Below are 27,836 nucleotides of genomic sequence, written 5' to 3'. Positions count from 1 at the left end.
AATAATGACACAAAAATACAGTTAGTCCCAGGCCACAGCAGTTTTCATGCTGTCAAAACGAGTTAAGATATGAAACTACATTAGCCAAACTAACCAAAAGCTAATACAAGCGTACTTTTAATGGAGAATGACTAAGTGTGCGTACATCTTAGCCTGCATACCTGCATGGTGGTTTCATTGTGCAACCTGACGTTTTCATCTCCCCATTTGTTTTCGTGGCTCCGCGGCGGACCACCAAACCCCAACGAAACTGCTAGCTACATACATCTCAATTTGCTTGTTTTCTTTCTTCTGGTAAAGTAAGTAAAGTTGTTGTAAAACAAACTTAAAGGTGGTTAACAGAAATTGATTTAATGTCACATTAATTTACTGACATGCCCTCGTAAAAATTACCCAAAGAAATGTATACCAGTAACACAGTATTAATTTTAGGGGACAATGCTGCACTAGATGTACATGCTGAAAACACAATCATACAATGTAGTTCAAGTACTGAACTGAGTAAGTTTATTCTGAACTGACTTAGTTTACAGTTTTTGTAAATTAAAGCTACTATTCTACATGCAGTTGCTCACTCTTTAATTTATTATAATAAATAGGAGGTCTGGATATAAATCCCATGTTAAAGTGCCTATGTAGATATTCTGGCATGTATGTAAAAAAACCACACCCACACAAAACAGAAGTGGATTAGAGTGCATATGAAAATATTAAAAGATGCATCATGATTGCATCTGTGGAGATAACAATTATTCCTAATTTAGCCTGCCGTATTGATCAGTTGAAGGGTTCAGGGCATAATCAATCCTTTGCTGCATTTCCAATCATTTTTTGTTGTTTTAGCCCAGATTCACCAGAGCTTTTGCATGTGTCCTTGATTCCTTTAGGAAACGTTGCTCCAATGTTTTATCCACGCTGCTTTGTGCTTCATTTCGCCATCAAAATGAAAATCTTGCCCATGATCATAGCTTTTTTATTGCATACGAAGTGCAAAGCAGTGGATAAAACACTGGAGCAATGTTTCCTGAAGGAAAGGCCACATGCACAAACTCTGGTGAATCTGAGTTAAAACAACAAAAAGCAATCTGAAAAGCATCATTGGTCGGTTATACCCCAAACCCTTCAATTCAGATATAGGAATTATAATGCCCTTTCAGGACCCAAAATTAGCCAGAAAATACATGAGCTTTTGATTCCCTCACAGAATATTTCTCAAGTGACAGAGTTTGAAGTTTTGGTGCATGACTTGGGATCGTAAAAGTCACATGATAATGCCCAGGTAATTGCTGGAAGCTAATTTGCTGTCTCAATATTATTTAGACACTAGGGAGAATTGGAGAGGTCACTGAAACACAGTGCTAGGTCTGCAATCTTAATTGAGATGACAGTCTACCTCAACATTTTATCACGACTTTCACTATTGTTATTGACTCTGTTATTGATGCATGAGGTGTAAACTTGTTCCTATTATAATTTTGTGGTTAAGGATTAGAAAGAACATAAAATTTGAATGAGTGCGATTAAGACAAACAACAAATTAAGCAAAAACTATAAATATTATTATTGAGGAGTGAACTGTTCCATGTGTTATATTATACTACTTTTGAAGTTCAGAAGTAAAAATGTTTGATGCCACAGACCTCTGCACAGTTGTATATATATATGTTTTTGATAAATTACAGAAGCATTAATTAAAAAATGTATGCAAGATGAGTTTAATTGCACTTTTGAATCACTGTTTAGACCTTCCTTACAAGATACATTATTTTTAATAGCAAACTAATCACACAACATAACACTCTACTCATAGTAGTCACACTAAACTACTTGGCACCATTAGGAAACCAGTCTATTGTCTTTTTAAGATTATCATAACTCCAGTGCATCTGGTGTACTTCATGTTGATGACGCTGTCGTGTCTCATCCAGCTCCCGTAGCAAATGATCATTTGTGGAAACTAGGGACCTGCATAAAAGATAGAACAGTCAATTATGTATTTATTTAATAAACTGATACTTGAAATTTTTCCCTGGCAAATATATTTAAGTAATGTACATGTACACCAGGTATTGCTATTTGAATGAACACGATCAGCAAATTAACAGTACGTTTCTTTGGGTTCAAATGCCGATTCATGTCCATTCAAACAGCTGAAATAATATGTTGACAGAATGGATAGAGCTGGTTGCTCAAACATTCTGTGATTTAACTCGAACGTTTTTACGAACACCTCAAATGCTATGTCAGGGTGAATAAACGGCAAACAAAACAGATGTTGAATGGCTTGCCGCAGGCAAAATCCGCCACCCTTGCTCTAGATAGGCCGGTTAAAAGTAAAGGCTTAATTAGAGTACAAAAGGTAGGGGCCTTGTAGTTTAAAAGTTAAATGTTTCAGAATCAATTATTTTTTTACTATAACAAAGAGAAATTAAGCCAAGGGTTTCTTTTGCTCCTCTTTTAGAGTAGCCACTGGGATATAAAGCTAATTAACAGTTCACACGTGTGATACAAACACAAATGAAGAACAAGCAATCAGTATGCCAATGTAAGCACTAGCACAGAAATAAGAAAATGAAAAATTACAGTTTCCTCATATAATTTGGCTTGTGCTGGCATTTATTTTGTCTCACATGTGAACATCACTAAATAAATGCAGTTGTGCAAATGCAAGCACTTGATTAGCAAATGAAAGGTGCAATGACTCAAATGTACTATCTTGGCACTTAAAAAAAGTGTAAGCCTGCAGTGACATTGCGTGAGCATGCATAATAATTATGCATGCTCAAGCAATGTCACTGCAATTATTGCAGTCTTGCCATTGTGTTGTATATGTGAACCTAATGCTTATAAACCAAATTGTACCTATGACTTTCTTGCAACATATTTGTTAGCTCTTGTAACTGTTGCAAATTGATGTTTTGTTGTTGAACTTGTTGGTTCAGGGCTTTGACTTGCTCTTGCAGTGAAAGATTCCTGTGCTGAAGTTCTCCTAAAAATGAATGAAGATTAAGCAAGATAAAAAAATACTAGCTTAGTGTTTATTTCTGCCTGATCTCATGATAATAGTAACTAGTCGAGTATTCAGATTTTATGAAAGTAAAGAACTAATGTACTAACAAAATATGATTGAACAGTGCTGATGTTTTGTTCAAATGATCATGCATGAAGCTTGAAAAGTGTCTTCGTTAGTTAATTTCTAAATAGTCTGTCGGTCTGGAAGTCCCTTGGACACATCCTTAGAAATGCATTTTCCTGCACTCTGGACCAGGGTTTAAAAAGGAATCAATTTGCTTTTTTTTTTTTCATGTGTTTGTGCTTATCACAAATATATAACAATTTAGGGACATAAATACATATATTAAGCATCACAGCTGGTAACATTGTGGGGCTCAGCCATGGCTACAGTCCCTGTAGAGACAGCTCTAAATTATTACGCATTCATAGTAAAGACATGATTCAGACCTATAAGTTTCTCTTGTGCTGTAGCTCCATGAGAGGTAACCTCTAAGGCTGTCATCTTAGAACGTAAGGAGATATTTTCTTCTTGGAACTCTGCAAGTCTTGATCGTACAGTTGCCTAATAGTAAAAGGTTTACAAGTAAGAATTAAGTACTTATTTATTATTTTTATTTTGAATTCTAAGAAAAATGGGAAATTGTGATCTGAGTACATCGTCCTTCAGAGTTTGGAACCTGTAGACATTTGGAAGTGTTTGGAGACATATATCACATCACAGAAATCAACAAATTTTGATACTTCCAGTATAAACACTCTCATCAACAGAATTGGTTTTGGTCTTAAACTTATCAAAAATCAATGAGCTTGAGATTGGAGGGGCTCATTACAGGAATGTTTTTCTATTTTTTTGCATTTCAAATTTGGGGGAGGGGGCCTTCAGGGGGGGCCTATTTTCATTCAGAATTTTCTGGTACTTTAACCTTTTGTTACCCATACTTACCAGCCAGCTCTAAACAAAAGACCAGCAAAATACTGCAGGAGTTATCTTGATTCCCAAATATTGGAAACGTTGGGGGGGGGGGGGGGGGGGGGAGAAGGTGAGGAGGCATGCAGTGAAGATCACAAACTGACAAGAAAGATCTGCAAAGATCAATGTGACTTGCAAAACACACAAAACACGAATCTTTATCAGGCCACAGAAAACATCACCAGCCCATTACAGTCAACTCTTCCCTTGTGGAAACCTCACTATACAGACACCAGCTAAATCCTCAGTAAATATAAATTACAGACGTTTGACTTCAATAAATTCCCGCTATTACGGACTTCACTCACTAAATATTAATTAAGGACACCAACTCGCAGTCCAGAGGGTGTCCACACTAAAGGGAATTGACCGTATGATAATGTTCTAATGGGAATCTACCACTGAATGCTGCATTGTCAAGATTAACCTTGGGTACACATTACATTTAGCTACATAACTGTTGTATTGAAAAATTTGGAAGTTTAGAAGGATATTACTGTGTCGATTGGCAAACAAGTTATTAAACAGAAACTTTCTTTACAAACCAGCTCACGTGATGCAGCATCTAGAGAATCCTTCATGCCCTCGTGACTTTTTAACTTGCTGTGAACTTGCTCCAGTTCATTCTGTTGTTGTGACATTTGGTCACGCATTCTTGATATTTCAGCTGTTCTTTCAGTCAGTTCTACTTGTAGTTTGTCACTGTCACGTGATGGTGTGACAGGTAAGCTGTCCACTGTGGAGGGCAGGTGTGAAGACAAAAGTTTCTGGGCAAGACCTGCAACAATTTCGTCTTTAGTTAGCTTGGGGTAATTAAGGGGTTGTGGAAAACAAAAGATTATAGACTGAAGTGTAAACTAACATTAGGCTTGAAAGTCATAAAATGAAATTCTTTTACCTGCAAAATTAGCAATGAATTCTACAGAACACGAGAACTGGGAGCTTTAAAGTTGAAGATATGATAACAATAATACTGTCTTTATCAAGAGATTTTCAAAATTATTCTTTTCTTTAAACTTACTCTGGAACTTGGAATGACGATGAAGAGATTTTGATCCATTCCAGTACCTGTGTTAATAACAATATTAATAATACAACAAATAAATTTATGAATTACAAAATATTAAATTACTTTAAATAATTTATTATCAGCAGCCTGCAGATGTTGATACTGTGACTACAACTGACTGAATTTAACCATGATGCTGCCAGGTGAACCTACTATTTAAAACAGATAGGTTTGTACAGTATTGTCTCAATTCAGTACCTATTGTTATTACACGTGTGTAATATATTAATTGTGCTGTTGGGTTATCACTGTTCATGGTTAGAGGGATCGAGACAGCAAAAATATTAGGTACTGAATTGAGACATTAAATACTGTACAAACCGTTTTAAATAGTTGGAACATAACTTAGTTTACTTACATACAGTAGCATCCATTTCTATTTGAGGGGATTTATAATATAAAATTTTAAAATTTGGAGGGCACAACTTTGTCACCTCCATAATTAATTTTCCAGGTATTCAAACTGTTACAAAACCTCAGCATTGTATATACAGAGTGTATATGTAGCCTATGCGGATGCCTTTTCCAGCTCTTGTGAAAAAAAAGCTGGAAATGGCGTCAGCTACTCTCACATGCTACAGTTGTTGTGTAGCACTGGTCTGCAATTTGAATGAGTTTTAGCTTAAGATTAATATAATTGGTCATATGATCAATATTTGCAAAAGGGCCTTTAATTATGAACATCATTTAATTTATTCTCATATTAGGTACAATCTCACTTACTTGATGAAACATAATTAATTTCTACAGGTACTAGGAGTCTAGGAGTCACATTATAGTATGAGAAAGCACTTGATGTTCAAACAAATTATACCAACCAGTACAACTTAAAGAAACAATTTTATATTAATGATGAACAGCGAGGATGTTAGAGAAAAAAATTGTTCCTTGACCCTCACGGCTCTCATATTGTATCAAAACAAAAAGGTTTCATTTTCAGGATCGAAAATTTATATTGAAATACAAGCTTTTTTACTGTTCTTACATTTTGGATGTTAAAAGATACAATCCTGTAATATGGGTCACAAATAACATGTTCTAGAGGAGTAGATATTTTATAGTTACTAGTACCTTAAACTAATACATGGGGCAGTTGATTTTTATTGTATACCGTATATATTCTAATATCTTATTAATTTTGTGTCTAAATTTGTGTCCATTATTAGGTCAATAAATATGATAATAAAATGCGAGACAAAATGAAAGGAATTTAACAACAACTCAAGCTCAACTACAGTGTAAATGTAAACCACAGCTTGAAGATGGTAATTACTGTGATCTGCATAATTCCAATCTACTTACTGAAAAACTTACTTGTCCACCAAGTCAAGAAGTTTGTGTAAAAGTCCTTCCTGACCAAGAGCTTGACCTGATCCAGTTGACATCTGCAAAGAACAACTTAGGCGTTACATTAATTAGCTCATTGAAATTAATATTATACAGAATAATAGTTGTATAAAGGAAACAGGGTGCAGCAATGTAGAATAAGCTGGGACTAGCTATAGTTGTCTGAAACTAAAGCCATTAAAAATAGAAAAATTAATTCACAATTAAAAAAAAAGAGAGAGCAAAATCTGGAATTAAAAAGGCCATTGAAGTTTTTACAGAAAGAACTTTGTGGAAAACTGTTTATTGACTACTATACGACTAGTTTACTTAGTTCATTTAAAATTAAACTGGAGTCAAAGTTCAGCTACTAACCTAAGAGGGTTATAACTTAATTAGTCAGGGTTTGCATAGCTGATCTCTTAGACAAACATGTGCCAGCAGATTCCTCCCTGATTTTCGGTGGTTTATATAAAGTAGATTTCATTTACACTTTGTACTATAGTGAATAAACTATAGAACTGTTTTTTATTTTATTTTTTCCCTTTAGCTCAGTGGTAGAGCATCGAAACTACCATTTATTTACCTGAGGCTTAAAACATACATTGTACGCATAACATCAATCAATTTCCTTTCACATGCATTGTATTCACATCCTAGCAGCATGCAGGATATGTTTGTCACATAAACCTTGTTTAATGGCCTAGCTCCCAAAGGTTTCCTGTAGCTCAATGGTAATTAAAGTGTCCAAACTGATAGCTACAGTTGGAGGGCCATAGGTTCAACTTCTGTCAAACTGGAAGAAGTCGGAGTATATTGCCTGTGTCACTCACTACAAAATAAATTATCTATCATATAAATATAAAAATAACACCAGACAGTCACATAGTTTACCAAAGTTGAAGGGTCTGTGTCCCGTGATGCCACTTCCCTGGTGCTATTTTCTTCTCCTTTACCTATCTTGTCTGCTAAAGGCCCTTGTGATTGCCTGGGAGAAGGTTGTCTTTTTCTAGAAGGTGATATTTCATATGACCTTGCTGACAATGGTACTCTTGCATAATCCTCCCCTCTATCTTGCATCCCAAGTTTGTCTGTTTTTGTTCCATCAGAGATAAGTTCCCAAGCACCGTCACTAGGTGGAGGAGAGTTATGTTGTCGACCAAGTGATGTTGTACTATAATTTGTCGTCCTTGGATTGGGTGTGAAATGCCCTCTTGTGGATACTGTTGTGTATGCATTTGTTTCATCTGTGTATTTCAGGTTAGGGTCATCAGGTACTCTGAGGTCATCGTCAGCAAAGTGAACATAGGCTCTGTCCTTCTGTGGTCTAATGTCAGTGCCTTGTGCTGGGGGATTTCTTGAATTGGTTTTATGTTTGATGGGCGGGAACATTTTGTGGAGCTCTGAAAGAAAGAAGATTCTATTTAATATGTAGACAGAAGCCTTAATTTCAAAATGTCTGCATGTATGTCCCAACTTTTGAAGTACATGTATATAATTTCCTAGACTCAGAATGTCTCAGCTGTTGCCATTAATAGTATCTACCACAAGGCACATGTTAAGCATAATAATTATTGTGGCACAGCTACTAGTCAACTATTTCTGTTCAGAATCATTAAATTCTAAAGGATTCTGAATGTTCAGTATAGTGAAGCCATTGCTTTGATGGATACTTTTGTCAAAGGTAAATACCAGTTAAAAAGTGAAATATAGACCTCAGTCCATCAAATTGAGCTTGATACTTAATATAATTTTTATTCAATTACATTGATTGACAATACAATATTATTATTTTCCTTAATTTGATCTATTTATACACAACCTTTTCATTTCATCGGTAATTGTTTCGTATTTGCCTAAACACTTTGTCCTAGCTTGAAGATCAGGTCTAAATGAGCTCAACCAGACAACATCAGGATCATCAGCCATCACTTCCTCCTATTGCAGGGTGGACAATTTTGCCCTAATGTTCCTCAACCCAGGTGTCTCCCATTGATGCTAGCAAATTAGAGGCTGAATTTCTCAACTAGCCCAACTGCATTAAGGTAGACTTCATCATCTCTGTCCTGCATTTTGGTTTCCATTTCACTTTGGGTTTTCCGGCCTCAGTTGGTGACCCTGTGACCCTCTCCAAGGAATCTGCTTTCTGCCTTGATGATTAAGATGATTGCAATGATTACCTAGTAGACTCAATGAACTGGAGAAAGGAAGAGTAGCAGGTCCATTTATAACCACTCAATTACCAGGCCTCCACACCAGTTATTTTGGTGTTATACCTAAGAAGTTCCGGGTGGAAAAATGGCATGTAATATTGGCTTACCAGTCCTCCTGGTGCCAGTGTCAATAATGACATTCCAAAGAACACTTTCTCTGTCAAGTATATGATGTGGACGATATCATCAATGGGATTATGACGTATGGCCATGGTACCTTACTTGCCAAATTTGGTGCAGAAAACACATACCAGAATTGTTGCCATCCACTCAGAGGACCAGTACCTTCTGAGAATGCAATGGTGTCATAGGTACTCCATGGACATGGCTCTCCCCTTAGGATTGCATTTAACTTGATCCATTGATTTTCAATTCAATTGCAAATTTGTTCAAATGGATTATACAAAGAACAATTACATGGTGGACTTTCTTCATCACCATCTTGATGATTTCCTCACACTTGACCCACACACTTCCTCTCAATGTCAGCAAAACCTGGCCATTTGCATCAATGCCTCCAGAGAATGGGAAGTTCTCCTTCATTCTGAGGGCCTGGCCACTCTCCTTACTGTTTTACCCCTCAAACTGGATTCTGAAAGTCTTTAGCATTGCTTACCTCAAGACAAATTTGATTGCATTGTTCCAGCATTAGCAGAGTTGTCTGGCAAACAGCACTGTAAACAAAGGGAACTTCAGTTACTCATGGGTCATTCATTTGCATCATACCTGTAAAGTTGTTCCTCGTGATCAGGGTAGATCTTTCCTTTGGCAGATGATCAATCTCCTGTCAGCTTTTAGCAGTAATCACCATGCCATCCAGCTTAACCGCCCATTCCACCTCCACGTTTCCTGGTGGCCCGGGCTCTTTCAATGTTCAGGTTTGAGCTAATTATAAATCCTACTTACACCGCAGTGGTTCCACTCCCAGAATTTCGAGTCCCCTTGGATGGAGAGGCTTCCATTGGCTATGGTGCCATCTGCAGATGAGAGTGGTTTGCAGGCTCATGGTTCTACTCTCATATGCAATCATCCATTGCATACCAGGATCTGTTCCTAGTGGTAATATAGCCAATTTGCTTTGGGGACACTGGTGATCTTCCAGACAAGTAGCATTTTATTCAGACAACGAAGCAGTTGTGGATGTTTCAGTCGGGCATGACTCAGGATCATAACATGATGTTTCTTCTTTGCCATTTGTCCCTCCTTACTGCTCAGCATAGTTTTTCATTTACAGCTACATCAGTGGCGGGCAAGGCCCAGTGGCTGACACTCTCCTTCACTGGCTCAGTCAGTTGTCGCCACATACAAATTTGGAGGCCACTACAGTTCCAGTTTCTTTGTTGGAGGAACTTTGGGTTTGTTGACGGTGAAGTGCCAGTTTTATCTCATCCAGGACTTGGCCTTGTCTACCAGACGAGTGTATGCTTCTGCTCAGCACCAGTTTATGAAGTTTCGTCACAAGGATGGCCAGGTGAATGGTGACAATTCCAACCTGCCAGCCTTAGAACGGACACTCATTTGTTTTTGCTCTTTTCTAGCGGAATGCCTGCATCACAACTCCATTTAATTGCACCTTGTTGTCTTGACATCAAGAAGCTAACCCACAGGTCCTTGGACCTGTCCAATTACAAACATGTCATGTTGAGGGTGGCCTGTTGCCTTGGTTTTTTTGGGGTTTCTTGGAGCATTACTTTTCAAGACATTTAAGTTGATTCAATGTCTTGCCCAACTTGTGTGCATGTGTGTGTGCAAAAAATGTATGAACAGTGTTCAAAAACTGACCCCTTTTGCAAGGGTTATTTTGTTTATTTAGGCCAGGGACAATAATATTCATCTGTCCAATTGCTGCTCTCATGACTTATCTGTCAGCAAGAGGTCCTTATCCCGGTCCCTTCTTCATTAAAAAAAAGAGGCTGTCCTTTAACTCACCAGCAGTTGCCCACTTTTTGCAAGAGGCTTTGTCAACAGTAGGAGTATTGGACGGGCAAGTCAATAGGGTGTTCCAGAACATCTCATCAAGACTTTGGGCCACAAGGTAAGTGATACACATGAGCTTTACATCAGGGATTCAGTTGACACAATCATCAGCGTGACCAGTCGCCCCTTGTAGCAGGTATTATTCATGCTTAGTATTCTTTGTACTCATAGGCTCACAGCGGGTGCCTCGGGTTTTGGTACTTGCTTTGCATGGGCTCGGGCTGCCTCAGCCACGAGACCCTTGTCCCCAGGCTTCTCGGCCACCAAGAGGACCCTTCGGCTTGGTATGGGAATGGTACTCAGTCAAGGGGCCGGCTGGCTGCCAGTAGAGGCCCTTGGATATCCCAGGCACTCGACCTCTACATAGTACAGCCATGCAGGTGTAAATGCCATTAAATGCAATTTGACTGAGATAACAACAAAAAGAAGTGCCCATAGTGTCGCAGTAAGCCATCTTAGAAGCCAGTGCATGCTGTAAGAAGGCTTTGCTTACATCAGTGGCCATGAGTCAGTAGCATGTAGTTTTGGACTCGCAAACAGTTACCAGTGTGTTTCTTTATGCTGGGTTTACTTTGGTGTTCCCACCCCCTCCTTACCCACTTTTCTTCCACTATTAATTTAGTGTGACAGATACCTTTTGGAGTTGCATGGGGGCTCATAGCTGGGTTGTAGGGATTGCCAGCGATCTTAGCGGTACTCTGTCTAGGGGCTACCTGGCTACCAGTCGAGGCCCTTGGATATTTTGGTATTTGCTTTGTATGGGCTTGGGCTGCCTCAGCCACGAGACCCTTGTCCCCAGCCTCAGCCACCAAGAGGACCCTTCGGCTTGGCATGGGAATGGTACTCTGTCAAGGGGCTGGCTGGCTGCCAGTAGAAGCCCTTGGATATCCCAGGCACTCAACCTCTATACAGTACAGCCATGCAGGTGTAAATGCAGTTGGGTTATATATCAATATTATTAGTTAGTGTTGATAGTATTGTAATTTAGTGTCCCCTATAAGTAGTACTTACATGGCCAGCTAGAAGACTTGACACTGACAGAAATAAGGTTTATTATTACTATTATTTATTTCCCAGGCACCCACCCTCTGTTATTTTTTTCATAAACCTTGCCTAAAATCTACAACAAATAATTTTAATTTGCCACAAAACAATATATTGCACCAAGGCAATAGCGAATAAAAACTTCCTAGATGTGAACAAGCCATGCCAGGTGGCCTGGCCTTCCTACTGTACATGTACCTCACTGTTTTGGACTGTGCACATTTAGAAACTGGCGTTTGTCAAATTTCCGCTTGTCTTTAAATGGTTTTTGTGCAGCACTCGGAGGATGCAGCCTTTGGCTTTTCTTGGATTATTCCATTGGTCCTACAGTGTAGGAGCCTTCTTCCTTGTTTCGAGATATTTAGTTTAAAAAATACTTTATCGGCACTCATTATCAAACTGATCTGGGGCTGATGTTCTCCCCTGTGGTCCGTTTCAGAGAAGCAGCCAGTCATGCTTGTTTAATCAACCTATGTGACAGCTTGGGACTTTCTCTCACTGTTGGGAAGACTGGTGTCAATATCAGAACTGGTGACCCTAGACCAGGGTTGTCGCTAAGCGCCGGCTGCCGGCGAAATTCGCCGGCTGGGAAAGAGGTCATCGCCGGCTGAATTGTGGGTGGCAAACACTCGGTTAAAAGGGCAATGAACAGTTCTTTAGTTACCCACAAGCAATTGTTCGATTTAGAATAATATATTTTAAGTGAAAAGGTTGAATAAACTCCTGAATACCTTGAGTATCAAAGCCATAAAGTAATTGAAATAAAGTCTTGTTTTGAGAACGTGTTTACCGTGTCCTCTTTCCGTTTTCTGCGTCCGCCATCTTGTCAACACGAAGCTTATTCAAGGCGTTGCGAGAGATTGGGAACGAGTTTGTTACCAGGTATTTGTGGGTATTTGTGTCAGATCGGAGAAAGAAGAAGTCTTTCTCTGTAGCATGACAGAGAAAAAAAACATGAAGGAACTTCTTCGTAATGTTTTAATACAGCTTATAACATGTTTATGCTCATGAATAGCAAGAAGAACTGGGCAAACGGAGGAACAACTTAACAAACCAGAAACGTAAACGGTCTGCCGAGTGCTCGCCGGCGAAAACGAACGAACGAACCGAGTGAACGAACCCGCGAAACTCAGGGATGAACAGCTGAACGACCGAGTGGACAGCTCTTTTGTTTGCAGTTCTAAGCGTTTATAAGAATCGATTTTCTGATATTCTAGTGCAAACTTAAAAGCAGTTATCTTTTCGGGACGAATGGAAAGCGATGTAGCTTTCGTTCTCACTACTTTAATGTTGAGTAAATGTTGAAAATCTTACGCACGTATTTTCACGGCATTCATGAAAAACGGGTTTTAGTTAGATTAGATTAGTTGTAGTTAGGTTTTGAATTTTGTTTAGGAGAGTAAGGTTATTCCTAATTTTTATACTCCTGATGGATTTTACCGTGTTTAAATAAAGAACTATTCTTCTAGTGAGCTCACCAAAAAGAGAATTAAGAAAACAGCATAGATTGACGAACTGAAGTAAAACAAAGCACTCTCTGCTCAGAAGCCAGGTCTGTCATTCTCTTTAGGGGCACAGTGAACAGACCTGGTAGAGAGTTCAAGGAACGCCAAACAACGAAAACCACACGAAGGAAATATGGGAACATCAAAGCGAGGGAGAAAATTTTGAGTAAATTCAAGGTGAATCTCTGTACCACACGTTTCAAACTGCGGCACCACAGCTGACCTTCTCTTTAATGGTTGTTTCTTTTTGCATAAAAGAGCCCCTAGATTTCACCAGAGTGCACCAAATTGAATGGGGGGGCGACCCCCTCCCATACCTACTACGCCGACGGCAGAAGACACTTCGCGCGTTCTTTAGCCGGCGCAATTTCTCAGCTAACCGGCAGACAAATTTCTTAGCTACAACCCTGCTAGACTGTCTCAGATATCGGCCTATTCAGCTTTACCTAATAGCCTTCTGGCACCCCAGTCAGGGTCAGTTAATGGACAGGATTCCCCTTTGCTGCACCCATTTCTGAAATGGAGGACCAAGACTACCAATGTTTTTCAGGGGAGGCCCCTCCAGGCACCCCCCCCCCCCCCCCCAAGCTGGCCGTGTACGTGGATGCGTCCACCAGCTGTTGGGGAGTCCGTTGGGCCAGTCTGTCAACAGCAGGCTTGTGAATAGCTGCCAAAACAGCCTGGCACATAAATGAGTTGTAGTGGCCGGCCATTCAGAAGGCAGTCCCCCACTTACTCCCTCCTATCAGAGGCAAGGTAGTAAAGTTCCACTCAGACAACAGCTCAGCATTTGCCTACCTATGGAACCAGGAGGGCACTCACTCGTTGCCCACGTTATGCATATAATAACAAGATACCTATACTGGCATTTACGCGAGATGCATTTATTCCAACTGTATGCTTCGCAGATTTTTAAAACTATCCTTGCTTATGGAATAGTTTGAGTCACGACGATCGCGTTACATTGTTTCCCTTGTGTTACAAGACTCAAGGCTTTAACCGGAAATTTCTGAAATTCCATTACGATAACGTACATGTAAGCTTCTCAATGACCTCTTTTCAATCTCGCATCGTGGTCTAAGACTGTCAAACAAAGCACGATTCCTTCGCCATGAACTCTCCAATTTTCACCCTTTTAAATGTCAAGTGCTTCTTAAAGGTTTTTGTTTCGATTTACCGCCTCAAAATGGTGAAATTTCCGATTGAAAACGGCACACTTGAGCGCACAACATGTTAACATATGGCGACACAAATTTAATCTGGTTTTAATGAACAAATCAAATGATGCTTTGACGTCACACAGGTAGGGATAAGTGGGTCCCCTCCCTCGCGATATAAGTGACAAGAATGGATGTCGATTGGTCTGCTTTTGTTGAAGACAATCAGAACAATACATCCCAACTAGGAGAGGGGTGAGTTTAATGAATAAATTAATATACACATTTGCATGTGGCTACGAGGAAGAAAAAGAAATCAACCCGTTTTTAGACACGGTATGCCCCTCAGGGCATCCTGCATAATTATGGAGGACATGTTCTGCCTAGCATGGGAGATCCTCCTGGAGTGCCAACAGCACAGTATCACCCTGTTAGTGAGACACATCACAAGTCATCTGAATGTCCAAACCAATGTCTGTTGAGAAGACATCAGGTCACAGGTGCAGAATGGTCTCTGAACCCCAGCATAGTGCACCAAAATGTTCTCTATTTAATACATTTGTGAGTTGGACATGTTCGCAACTCATGCAACAACAAGCTGGCAGTATTTGTGTCTCCAGTTCCAAATCCCCAGGCAGAAGCAGTAGATGCTACATGTAATTCCATGCAACAAGCCCCGGGAGTAAACCTATCTTCAAACTCTGCTAAAGCAACAAGTGCTTCACAAGTCGGTGCACTCAACCCAGTGTCGAATGCTACTGGCTGCTCCTTTTCAGCACCACCAGACGTGGCTTCCAATGCTACCAAAGTTGCAAGTGGACTTAATCCTCGGGCAAAGCCTCTATTGTCACACCTCTTGAGACAGCCTCAGTCATGTGTCTTCTGCAGCCAGACTGAAAAGATTCATCTGTTTGCATGGAACTTATCAAGCGTGGACTCTGAGAACCCAAGTGTAACAATTTTCTGCCAGCATCTATGGCTGTAAGTTGCAAGTTTGTGAGAGTTGGTGTTGTGCAGAACAGATTAGTCCACTTGAAGCCTCTGTTTAGCAATGAGCAGATTTTGTTTAAATTTTGTTTTATTGTTTCTGTTCTCATCCTACAAGCTAACGTCTTCTATCATTAAGGGCTACAGATTGGCCATTGGCACAGTGTTTTGATTACAGGGAGGGGGGGCAGGGGTGAAGACAGTCTTTTAAGTAGCACTTGCATCGGCTAGACGTGTAAGATGCCTGCATGCCCTTTCATTTGAGCCAGATCCTCAGCAGCCTGACCTGTCAGGGTCTGTGAGATTTGGTCGGCACAAGGCACACTTGATAGTCCTCACAGGTCCAGCATTTACTGCCAACAATCAGAGGCTGGAATCAAATCCTCCCATGGGGATAAATCTCTACTCTCATTTATTGCAAGTCAGGAGGAGCCTGACAATAATCTGTGTCCAGTGAGTGCTCTCTTATATTATTTGCAGCACACACAAGTTAGGTAAGGAAATTGCTTTTGCTAATGTTCTCACTGAACAAGCTTGGTACAGGAGATAAACAAACTCCAGCCACATTCTATTTCAAGATGGATCAAGTCAGCTGTCAGGCACGCTTACACTGCTGCAGTAACTCATTCATCCAAGACCTTATGGAAATTTCTGCCCATGAAGTAAAAGCTATAGCTGCCACATCTTGAGCAGCTTGCAACTCTGCTCCAGTTGCAGATGTTCTTAAGACTGCCTTTTGGAACAACCCTAAACCACCTTTTACCTGCGTGATATGTAGGGTTTTCCAAACAGATCCAATGTCTTGGTCCCTTTCAGTGACCCAAAACACAGTTCCCCATGGACTTCTGAGGCTTTTGGAATTGTGCATATCTTTTTCTGGGTTTGTAAATAGTCTTTGGATGTACGTATACAGTTGGCTGTGTGTTGTGTCCACATTATGGGTTTTTTTGTCTTGTTTATTTGCTCGCTCTAGAGTAAGCCTTAGGGCTCCTGGAGCATCAGTCGTCACTTCCTGCTTTAGTTGTTTTTCGTCTTTGGCCTTTATAATAGTACAGTGTAGCTACCACATTTCTGGCCACTTCGAAGTGTCTGAACTCACACTGTACCCTGGGACAAGCCTTGCTCTGGGTGCTAAATCGGTAAGGTACTTAGGCAGTCACTATACCACCTCCTAGCATGATATTCTGCTTTTCATTTAGGAAATGAATATGTCATTTTCCACAGGAAAATTTATATTGATGAGTAACACTTACCTAAAATCTAAACAATTTTGCCCACTCACATTCCTACCAGCATGTTTCCACCTACCTGAGAAGGGAAGCTTCTTCACTACACAACAAAATATATGAGGTAGGAAGGCCTGAGGCCCCTGGCATGACTTGTTCACATCCAGGGATTTTTATTCCCCATTGCCCTGGTGCATATTGTTTCACCGCAAATTAGCATTATCCATTTCAGATTTTAGGTAAGTATTACTCGTAAATATCAATTTTCCGGCATATTCCCTGCGATCATTTGGAATACCCTTAAATTGCAAAAGAGGAGGTGGGGAAGGGGTATTAAAAATCTAGGCATAAGGGTACAGAACATAAAATATGCCAATGACAACACATTAAGTAAATATTATTTATTTTGTATGACTGTCAAAATTATTTTATCTCATAACAATGAATATACTTCTGCATGCTGATTCTCTCTAGTTTCCTCACCTGATAAATTAATAAAAGTATGGCTCACTAATTCATTTACTCTGACTACTTCCTCCTTCTTACATGTATGTCTAGTTCCTTTCTTCTTCTTTCCCTCTCTCCTTTCCTTTTTTCCTTAGTTCATCTCTTCATTCAGAATAATACCCTTATTTATTGCTAAGATCCATTATTGTTTATAAATTAAAGAAATTGCACACCTTCTCTGGTATAGCTGTCCACATCAGGCACTCTTGCAGCTGAGCCAGAAATTCCTCTCGGTTGAGTCAAGTCTCCACCAGTGCGTGAAATTAAATCAAGTACTGCTACGTCATCATCCTCTAGAACTAAGTAATCCAGATGTAGGCTGCTTTAGAGTAATGTTCTTTTAATAATTATTATTTTAGTCTCAGTGGGCAAAGAGATGGCATGCATGAATGTCAGGCCAACAATAAAAGTGAGTTGAGTTGAGTAAATCTTGGGTGTGATCCCAAGGATTATCCCCTTATAATTCATGTAAATGTTATCTCCTTCCTATTTATATGTAATTAAGGTACTACAGCTTTAAATATTAAATAAATACTGGTTACATTTTAAAATAAAGGTCTGCCACTGCTTAGTGGAGTTTAATTTGGTGGCAATTATTGCATAATTTCTCAGTAATCAAAGGAGTTCCGGAGGTCTGATAAGTATTTTGCTAACAATGTCAAGTATTAAGTGACAGACCTGATGTCAAACAACACCAAGTTTGGTTGACAATTAAGTCCACTTTGTAAAAGAGCAGTAGCCTGGGCCGAGAGTGGGCACCTGTTCAATCATGGGATTGTTTGGGGAGTGGGGGCAGGGACAACTAAGCAAGCATGTACTCAAATCACAAATCTTTATTTTAACACGGTAAAAATCCATCAGGTTTTGGTACAATATAAAATACAACTACATAACAATAACAATAAATACGTATCTAAAAAGTCTTACTCATAATTACACTAAACTTATACACCTGTTTTCCATGAATGCCGTGTATCTAACTTAATTAACTAAAATGATGATTTAACAATTGCTGAATATAATTAACACATAAGCCATGCAAGCAAACTCATGTACATGTACACTGCAAGTTTGCTATTTTGTCTCCCACAAATAGGCCTGAGCATTTAAACAAATCAGCAGTTTTTAGAAGTAAAATTTCTGCATGGGAAAGCATTTCCTGATAATTTAAATTATATAATTACAATTTTTGTACCTGGAAGTTGACCTGGAAGGGAAGAAAATATTTCCCTACAAGACCTATGAAATCATAGTGTTCTGTTCGAAATTTTTTGTAGTTACATGTAATATGTGCTTTTGCAAAGTGTACATGTATGTGTGTGGTTAGTTTGCACCACTGGCTGACAGAGTGCATAGAAAAGCCCCACCGCCCTCCCCCCCCCCCCCCCCCACTTCCAATGATGCAAAGCTTTTGACCCAGACTGCCATGTACTTCCTTCTCCTTTAAAGTCATGCAGCTACTACTCAGTCACCTTCTATCAAATTCCAGGGTAAAGTAGTATTGGGTTAAACTTTAATGTCAATAATAAAACAGGAACAATTGAGAAAGATGAAACCTACTGGTCTAAACTGAATGTGCAGGTCCTGGTCCAATTCAATATATAGGCCATTTTACAGTTACATGTGCTTAGTGACCTGGTCTTGAATTGGAAGCAAGGCTTGGGTTGACCTTGGTTTGATACAGACCTCACTGCTTTTTATATGTAAATGCAAATAGTTAGCATAAGAACAGTATAATCTACATATGGAAAGCAGTGAGGTCTGTATCAAAACAAGGTCACCCCCAGCCTCACTTAGAATCCAAGACCAGGTCACTTAGCACAAAACTGTAAAATGGGCTAATTATGCAGTGCATCTCTCCCAATACCACATGCTTAATGCTGCTTTTATACAGCCAACAAATATTAATTTTAACATTTAACAAATTGACATTACTTTAATACTAAAACAATAATTTTTTTATTACTCTGTATACATGGAGCTCTTTGAGTAGCCTTATTCTCAGATGGTCCAGGTAGCTTGTAGAGTGAGAGTGGCCACTTTAATAAGCTACATGTACAATGTACATGTAGCTGGACTGTCTGAGAATAACTCTACTCTTTTAGCACTCAAATTTGGGATTCTAATAACCAGTTCTAAAGATTTGAGAAGTTTGGGTCAACAAGTTTTGCAAAAATTATAATAATAAAGTTCTTTGCTGTTAGTTAAAGTTGTGGTAACCAAACCTGTTGGACGAGGGGCGAGGGTTCGAATCATGTCAGTTCTGGGCAAAGGAAACCTGATGTGAAACAAAGTGTAAAAATGAACAAGTGACCATTGATAAAGTGCTTAATTAAGCTTCCTCTAATAAGAAAACTAATGAGAGATGAAATTGAAGGTGAGGCAGAAGTATTTAAATGAAATTGGTAGAGAACTCTCTCCTCTCTCCTGTAAAAATTAAATGCTTTCACTGACAAGTTAATATCCTCAGCTAGTGCCAGGCCTGTGCTTGCACTGTTCTTAAAAGGAGGTGTGTCACTCTGTATGACAAAAGTCAGTCAATAAAAATGCACATATCATCAGTTAGAGGAAACTAACAACCAAATGAATATTTACCTTTCTGGCTCCACTTTAGAGTTTGACGAAGACTGCTGGTCAAAATCTGATGCCTAGAAAATATTTCCAATTTATAAATTACGTTGTACAAGTCATGTAACTATGCATTATATAAATCTTAACTGTAACCAATTTGGTCAATAAACATCACTTTACAATACAAAAGGGTGCAGCTATGCAAGTTTTTGTCTAATACAGTGTAAAGTCCAGACAACTGAGTTGAACATCGATCATTCTCATTTATACCTGATCAGAAGTAAAGTGCATAAGGGCCGCTCTTCTTTCACTGTCCCTCACAGACCTGTCATCTAGAAAAAAAACAAACAAAAAATACTTATTAAATTATTCCTTCATACACCATGTATGCAAATTACTTTTATCTTTAGTTTATTAAATAAGCAAGCCATAAAATTCCAAATATCTAAATTTATATTTACATGTGTTCCCATGCAAATCTCACATGTTAAAATCATCCCCTTAATTTAACCTTCCTGAACAAAATCATAGACAATTTTAATTGTCCATGATTAAAACATTTATTTATCAGTTTTAAACTGTTAGCTACCTTAAGTTAAGAGTTTCAAGCTGTTTGTATTGACAAACCCAAACATATATCAATGAAATGTAAAACTGGCTCTCCAATAGTTCATGTTAGACCTCCCCCCCAAAGTAAAACTTTGCATGTCAGGGAGTCCAGTGTGCCTATAACAGCAAGAAATAATTTACTGTATTATAAAGGGACTGATCATTCCTTGGAATCCAGTGAGGAATTAATATTATAATTCCTGTGTGATTTCCAGATAATGATGAAGTAAGCTGACCACTTGGCTCTTCACAAAGTGAACATGTAAATTAGGGGGATTACCTAAAACATGGAATCCGGAATAAAAAAAAATTAAAAAAAAAATGAAAATTCGTCGACATGAAAATTTCAACGAAGGCTAAAGTCACTTGGGAAACAGTTTTTTTAGCTGTTAAAAAAACTATAATATCAGTCAGGAGCCCAGTGAAATTTTCAAAAGTTTACCTAAGACTTCAATTGCTGCAGTTACATGTAAAGGGGAAGTATCACGAAAATTTGTCATGTCATTTCAAAACCCAAAAATGTTTGTCTGACAACAGAAACAAAAAACCGTTTATCTAGTTTTGTTATAAATTATCACCCCAGTGCAAAAAAACTGTCGATTAGTGCCCCTGGCCAGAGACAGAGTAGGTCGAAGTGGATTGAAACTTGAAAAATCTTAGGCTAATGTTTTCAAGTTTTTGCATTTTTGTAATTCCAAAATGCGTTAGAACAGAGTATGAGTTGTTCCTGTCAAGAATTGAGTTGATTTCTCTCCTCTCGTTGTTCTAGAATTATTTTGTAGCAAAGTGGAGGCCTTATTTCCCAATTTTTAACAAAAGAGGTCAAAAACCCCAGGATACTTCCCCTTTAAGCCCATGGCATTAGTATTCTAAGGCAGTCCCTTTAAAGCGTAAAACTTTAAAACACACCAGAACGACACCGATCTATGTATTTTAAAATCAAATAGACGGAATTCGTAAAGCAGAAAAGACTTTCTTTTCTTTCTTTTTTTCTTTAACTTGCCGTATGCTGATTGGCTTGTGAGTAGGGGATTTTCGTTCTTTCGGAAGAGCTAGGAGCGAGAGATGTGTACGATTGGTGGTATTTTGACAGGCACAGTAGGCAAATTAATGCATTCACAATGGTGAGGATGGAAATATATCTTTACACAATATATCTTGCGGAGAGTTGATGAATGATAAACGCAACACTGACTCTTTTCTCAGTAGTTGTCTTTCAGTGTCTCTCTACGTGCTATGGGGAGGAGGAAATGTCGACAAGTAGGAAGAGGTGTGGAGGTATTTAAGAGTACATTTGAAGATTGGAGACCTTTATTCCAAATGAGTGCCTCAGCAATTGAAATCTAAGGCAAACGTTTGGGCTCCTAACTGATGTTATAATTTTTCAAGAGCCATAAAAACTGTTTCCCAAGTGACTTTAACCTTCGTTGAAATTTTCATTGAATCATTTTTTTTTTATTCCAGATTCCGGATTCCATGTTTTAAGTAAACCCTAAATTAGGAATTGAACTTTAGGCTACTGAACATAACTCAAGCTGCTACCAATCAGACAGGGAATTAAACCTTGGACACACTCACTTACAAGACCTACTGTACCCACCAGTTAATCTAGCATTTTCCATCACTTATGCTTTGACTGATCAATACTTAACCATACTGTACCAGTTGATACGACAATAATGGCATTTATCAAACAAATGCCTTATCACTGGCACAATAGGTTACCATAGCAAAAGTATGACCAGTTAAAAATACCCTTAATTTTAACTTTGAGTTTCTTTTACATTTTTGAAAACAATGTATATAGGTGCCTCTGCAACCCTCCCTACAATTTTATTAAACTTTGCAAAATGTTGTACATATCTGATCACAGTTCCATGATAAAAATGGGAGTCATTGACAGAGCTCTTATAAGGGTTTTAGCTAAAATTGGGAGGTCGGTTAACTGATTATACATGTACTGTTGCTATGGTAACCTATTATGTCAAGGAAATGACTTTCACCATGCAACAATTAGGCATAATTGTTTGAAACCATGTAGTTGAAAAGACACTGTCAGTTAAGCTTACCTAGTCGACGCAAATTTGGAAGCATGTGCACAATGAAAAGACGATAGTCAGGCTCATTCTTTGTAACTGGATTTAACCTTAGATCTAAGTCCTGTGCAACAGCAGAATACCAGAATTATCAACCAGGAAATATAAGCAACAAAATGTACATTATAACTAAAGTATTCTCTGATGCTAAATCCTGGAATTCTTGTCCATGTGCTAGAGTTAAAAAGAGGCCTACTGTAGATAAAAGTTAACTAAGTTTATTACTTTGGGTAGACTAGCCTCCCATGTAGTCGTTTTTAGGGGACTCGTATTTCCTCCTCCCCAGCAAGAGGGGAGGAGGTGATAAAAATGACACCCCTAAAAAGGACCGCATGGGAGGCTATTGGTAGATGTGACTTCATACACACAACTGCAATGCTTGCAGAATATTGTAAAATGTGGATCTTTTTAAAGGATGTAGTCATTAACTAATTAAAAATCTTTTAAATTTTTTTTCATTTAATTTCTACTTGTTAGTTTTTCCTTTGTCAAGTTTGTAATTTTAATTTGTACTTTGTTGAACGTTCACATTGGAATGCTGAGCTAAATAAAATGATGTAATTATTTTATAGCTCTGGTTAAATAAATGAAAATAATATTGCAAATTTTGTACTGTTCTACCAGTCCGTGATTTATTGTAATTTTTAATAACACATTTCACTCAACAGTTAATTAGTGTTGCATAAACTACCATATTTATTTGATTAACCGCCCTGTGCACAATCCTGACAACAAAATTGAATATTATTTAAAACTTATTCTGCCAGTGCTTTTCTGGTTTCTACCCTTAAAGGCCCCATTAGATGGAAACCCAAAAAGGTTGACCCTAATGCTACCCTGATGATTTTCATTTGGCACACAAGTCTGCTTGTTATTTTTGACAGCAAAACAACAATTTAACCAGATCTCAAGGATTTGTGGAGAATATGAGCACTGATGAAGGTTGATCTTTGCTTGAATGTCATTCCTACCAGTTTAGTTCCTGGATACATGTAGTTCACCCACATTGTACGCTTACTTATTTGAACAAGCTGGTCAGGAATAATCATGTCTTGAATAATTAGGTCAAAGGGAATTCATGCATTTTGAAAAAGTGCTGCCAGTTGCCTAAGGTTGCCATTATGAACTTCACCAAGTTAAAGCATAAGAAGCATCACTTTCAAATTACATAGGGTATCACTAGTCAGGTAAAAAGTTGTTATCTTGAACTGGCTTTAAATATTATTGTTATTACTGTTGTGTTCCAATAGATGATGATAAAGAATTAAAAATATATACAATGTATATTCTTTTTAAATAATAATAAATTATGTACACACACTATATTTAAAAAGCCACCCAGCAGTTCGTACAGCATGATTACATGTCTCTCTGTGTCACGATGAGTCAGGCCATGCATATACATGTACTAAGTACATACAGTATTACATGTTCACCGTACCTCCTACTAAAATTTCAACTAGAAAATTGTTTAAATTAATATGCTAGATATCAAAATGCTTCACATGTAATAGAATTTGCAATGCAATAAAAAATTAAAATGTTATATCCTGCATACCTTCAGATTTGACAAGTTCCTTAGTCCATACAAGTCTTTCAATGATGAAATGTTGTTATAATATCTATTTGTTAAGTGTAAGCATGTCAAGGGTGTTAGTTCAAGAAAGATGCCACAAAAAACAACCTGCAGGAGCAGCCTGCTTAAAGGGGCAGTATCATGGGAGATATCATGATTTTTGGCCAAAATTCACAAAATTTAAACTTTGAACACTGTGTTAATCAATTTCTCAATCGCTAATTTAAAGAAATATTAATAGTGATTCTAAGAAGAAAGGTTGAACCAAAATATAGTACAACCAGCGATTTTTAGTGCATTACAACAGCGAAATTTAAAAACGTCTGCCAAACGTTTTCAAATTTGAACCCCTCTCTATCTTGGTCATCTGCCGGCCAAAATATCCTTGGATAGTTTCTTTGCACTCTGATAGTCTTTTAATGGAATTTTGTCATTTTATCTTGGCTGCTATCAACCGAATAGCGACCGAATAGCGTCTTTCAGATTTTTGATGTGTTACTAAAAATAGCGTGATACTGTCCCTTTAAAGGACACGTGCAACAGAGTTCTAAAGTGATGACGTCACAAAAACTATTATTTACGAAATTATGGGATTTGTTAGCATATTCAGAAAGAGTAGGATAAAAGATGCGTACATGCCAAAAATCAGCATCTTATTGCAATTTAGGGGTGAGACAGAGCTCTGTTATGCCCCGATGACTCCATACAAATTCTTCTAATTTTGTCTCAGTTCCAAACGTTAAGAATGTAGCCGTAAATTTTGTGATAGAGGATACAGGTTGAGGGATTCTAATGTTTCTTGATTCTCCAAACCCTGAAAAAGTTGGAATTTTTATAATTTGCAAGCACAGTAATCATTAAAAGCATCACTAGTGAATACATATAATTATACAAAAAGTCATGTATTCCATGTACAGTACAATATATTAAGAACTTGTTTCTCAAAAAAGATATCAAAGCAAAGTGAGAAATCTTAAACAACCCTTTTTTGTTCTACATTACCTCAGCTGACATAAGAGCATTACGTGACAAATCAAGTGACCTGAGTCTTGTAAACCCAGTGAGAGAGGTACCCAGTGACGAGATCTTCTCATGATATGTTCCCGGCAGGGAAAGAGATTTTACATCATCTAAAAATTAGTAATAAAAATTCATCAGGAATTAGAAATATTAATGAAAGAATTGGAGGAAAATACAGGTAAATTTTCTTAAGTGCAATATGCAAAAGTGTCATCACTGTTAATTAACTCAAGACCCATTTATAAATATGATCAGCATCTACATGTAATTTCTCTTTATAGTAACACCAGTTGATCAAGCATAATAATTACAGGTCATGAGAATATTTATACAAGATAATTTAACCAACGATTCATTTCAAACCAATAATGATTTTTTAAAGACATTCTGCCAAATAGAATAGGGTACTGGCATTTCAAAACACCTACACTGTAGCATAAAGAAACTGGCAAATTCTGATATTCATTTTCTATCAAATCAATCAATAAATTACCAAACATAAATTCGCACATAATATAAAATGTTATAAAATACATGTACATGATGGAAATGCATTAAATTCAGTGTGTTTCATTTAAGATCATGCAAGCAAAATATTTCATTCAAATGGATGATAAAAGATGAAGCCAACATACAGTATACATGTATATTGAGCTCTCAATTAACACATTATGTTCTGCAGTACTTAATTGACACCTTGCAACGCCGGGAGGTATTTTTTCGTAAAACCACGCTGCTAAACAGAAAACATCTTTTAACAGACCACGATGAAAACATGTCCTCCTGCATTCATTTGAGCTTGATTTCAATCCACTACAATGTATTTTTTTGCACCTTTCAATAACATGTACACACTCTGAACTTCAACCCCAACTAACAATTTGCATGTTTTACTGCCATCAATCATAATTAGGGTGATAAGTTATTGCCAGTCTGGCAGACCACAAAAAATAGAAACCAACAAAGTGGATCAAAATCCACCAACCACGTACAGCACACAGACATGACGACCCCATTGAGCCAAATGTTTTTGTTTTCTTAGACCCAGTTCAGATGCTGTACTTCACATGAACTGAATCTTATTTGAATTTAGATTGACCCAAATTATTAATCCCGGCTAAATTGATTAAAACACCAAACTTAATTCAGCCGAAATTAATACACTGAAGCATATTATGACTGAAGAAAATTACCAATTTGTAACAATTATTTATGCATTTGATTTGGCTCATGTTAAGTATGGTGTCTGAATCAAAGCCGGTCCATAGCCGTTATTCCTGGTTGAGCCAGGCGGGAAAAACACCTGTGCCTATCCGAATTAGATTAGCCGTTCTCAATATTATTGATTCCAACACCGTACTTCACATGAACTTTATTCACTGAATTCGATTTGGTTCATGTGAAGCACGGTGACTGGTTTACCGGTACAACATAGGCATAAGCACAAGATTAACCAACACGTAAACTGAGGCGAGCATAAATGCAAGCACAAGAAAAGGAAATTGTTCCTATTTCCTGTGCTTGCGCTTATGTTTGCATCATGGGTCACCCGTGTAAACAGGGATAACGCAAGCTTGCATAAGCACAAGAAAACAGAAAAAAAGTCGCAAGTTGTCAGCAGAAGTACAGCTGTATGTTCTGTTTCCAAGATGGCGGCGTGTACCTCCATCTTGGATTTCAAATTTTGGTGCCAAAATATTAATTCACTGCGCCTGCGTACATGTACACCTGTATGTCACTATGTGCTTATTAAACAGCCTTGTCCTTATGCTTCCAGCCTTTAGAGGTCTGCTGCAGTGATTGAAGGCAGTGAAAAACGTAACGGTTGCTTGAGTCTTGGACTTCAGAGTCCGCATGTTATTGAAAGGCACAATAATAACAAGTGAAAACCTAGAAAAACTACATGAATGAGCTGTTACTCCGGGAATACTGCAATCTTGTTCCAGTAATTACAACTGTATTAGATTTAATGTCATTGAGTGAAAGTACAGTGGAATACCGATTTTTCAAACCTCGTAGCAAAACTGAATTTGGTGCCGAGAATCGGGAGTTCCAAAAATCGGAGGTAACAATCTGACTGAAGCAAACCCAACGGAAACAACTTTTGCTTCGAAGAATCGGGAGTTTTAATTCGCGATCGAAAACTCGAGGCCCGGGACTTCGAATGATCGAAATTATCAAATCGATCGACATCATCGAAATGCAGTAATACTTTTGATCTGACTAAAAGGAAATTTCTTCCTTTTAATTTGAAAGGGTACTGAGAAAGGAACAATAAATTGTTACGCGATCGAAAAGTGGATTGCACGATATTACAAACAAACACGTCGTCTCGCTCAACTCCGTTGGAATGCAAGACAAAAACAAAAGAAAAAAGATTGCTTAAAAAGCCTCCACTGCTAAAAATGGATTTTGTGCTGAGATAAACAAAGTGGGAGTATAAACAATTCATTCAGCGAACTTATCTTACCTAGATTATCGTGTTTTAGTTTGACTCGTTCTCGAATCCATTGCTCCGTGATTTTGAGCGCCATTTTTTTGAAAACTTCACGGTCCCAGTCTCCCGTAGGTGACTATATGCTGTGCTATCATGGAGTCCTTACCAATTTCTCTTTGTCATCCACGTGACACACCGGGAGGTATTTTTCTCTAAAATAATCATTCCACGAGCTCGCACGCATTGGATAGGAGATGACAGATAGCTAACGAGGCGCTATAATCATCTCATAACCTCAATTCAGTCCTTATATAGTTCAAATGCAAGGCTGATAGGACAGCTAAAATAATTTTATTGCCCAATATTTCGGTTTCACAAAACTAGCCTTCTTCTTTGTTGGTTTAAACAGTGCTGGAAAACAAGTAATCTATAAAAGTGCAAGGCTGATTTCACGGTCAGGAAGTATATTTTCCAATATTTCGAAAGGCATAGCCATTCTTCTTCAGGGTATGTTTGAGACTGACCATGCCG

The 27,836-nt window shown here is 38.2% G+C and overlaps 1 protein-coding gene across 1 annotated transcript; it reads right to left on the bottom strand.

Moving 5' to 3' along the window:
* Positions 1-484: 484 nt before the first annotated feature.
* On the bottom strand, positions 485-27,427 carry LOC146460912 (centrosomal protein of 72 kDa-like). Its single transcript, XM_085087812.1, has 16 exons — positions 27,339-27,427; positions 24,851-24,978; positions 24,625-24,662; positions 23,831-23,894; positions 22,246-22,336; positions 19,838-19,899; positions 19,592-19,644; positions 19,222-19,274; positions 17,170-17,295; positions 7,275-7,783; positions 6,369-6,439; positions 5,007-5,053; positions 4,531-4,763; positions 3,463-3,577; positions 2,863-2,989; positions 485-1,965 (listed from the first exon to the last, which is right to left on the bottom strand). Exons 1-16 carry the CDS (start codon positions 27,400-27,402, stop codon positions 1,824-1,826), a joined length of 1,923 nt encoding a protein of 640 aa, XP_084943938.1. The 5' UTR covers positions 27,403-27,427; the 3' UTR covers positions 485-1,823.
* Between the last annotated feature and the right edge of the window lie 409 nt (positions 27,428-27,836).

Source organism: Pavona decussata, unplaced genomic scaffold (genome assembly GCF_977016875.1).
Source record: "Pavona decussata unplaced genomic scaffold, jaPavDecu1.1 SCAFFOLD_207, whole genome shotgun sequence".
Taxonomy (NCBI): domain Eukaryota; kingdom Metazoa; phylum Cnidaria; class Anthozoa; order Scleractinia; family Agariciidae; genus Pavona; species Pavona decussata.
The sequence above is the reverse complement of the archived record's forward strand: the minus strand, read 5'-3'. Positions and strand labels throughout refer to the sequence as shown.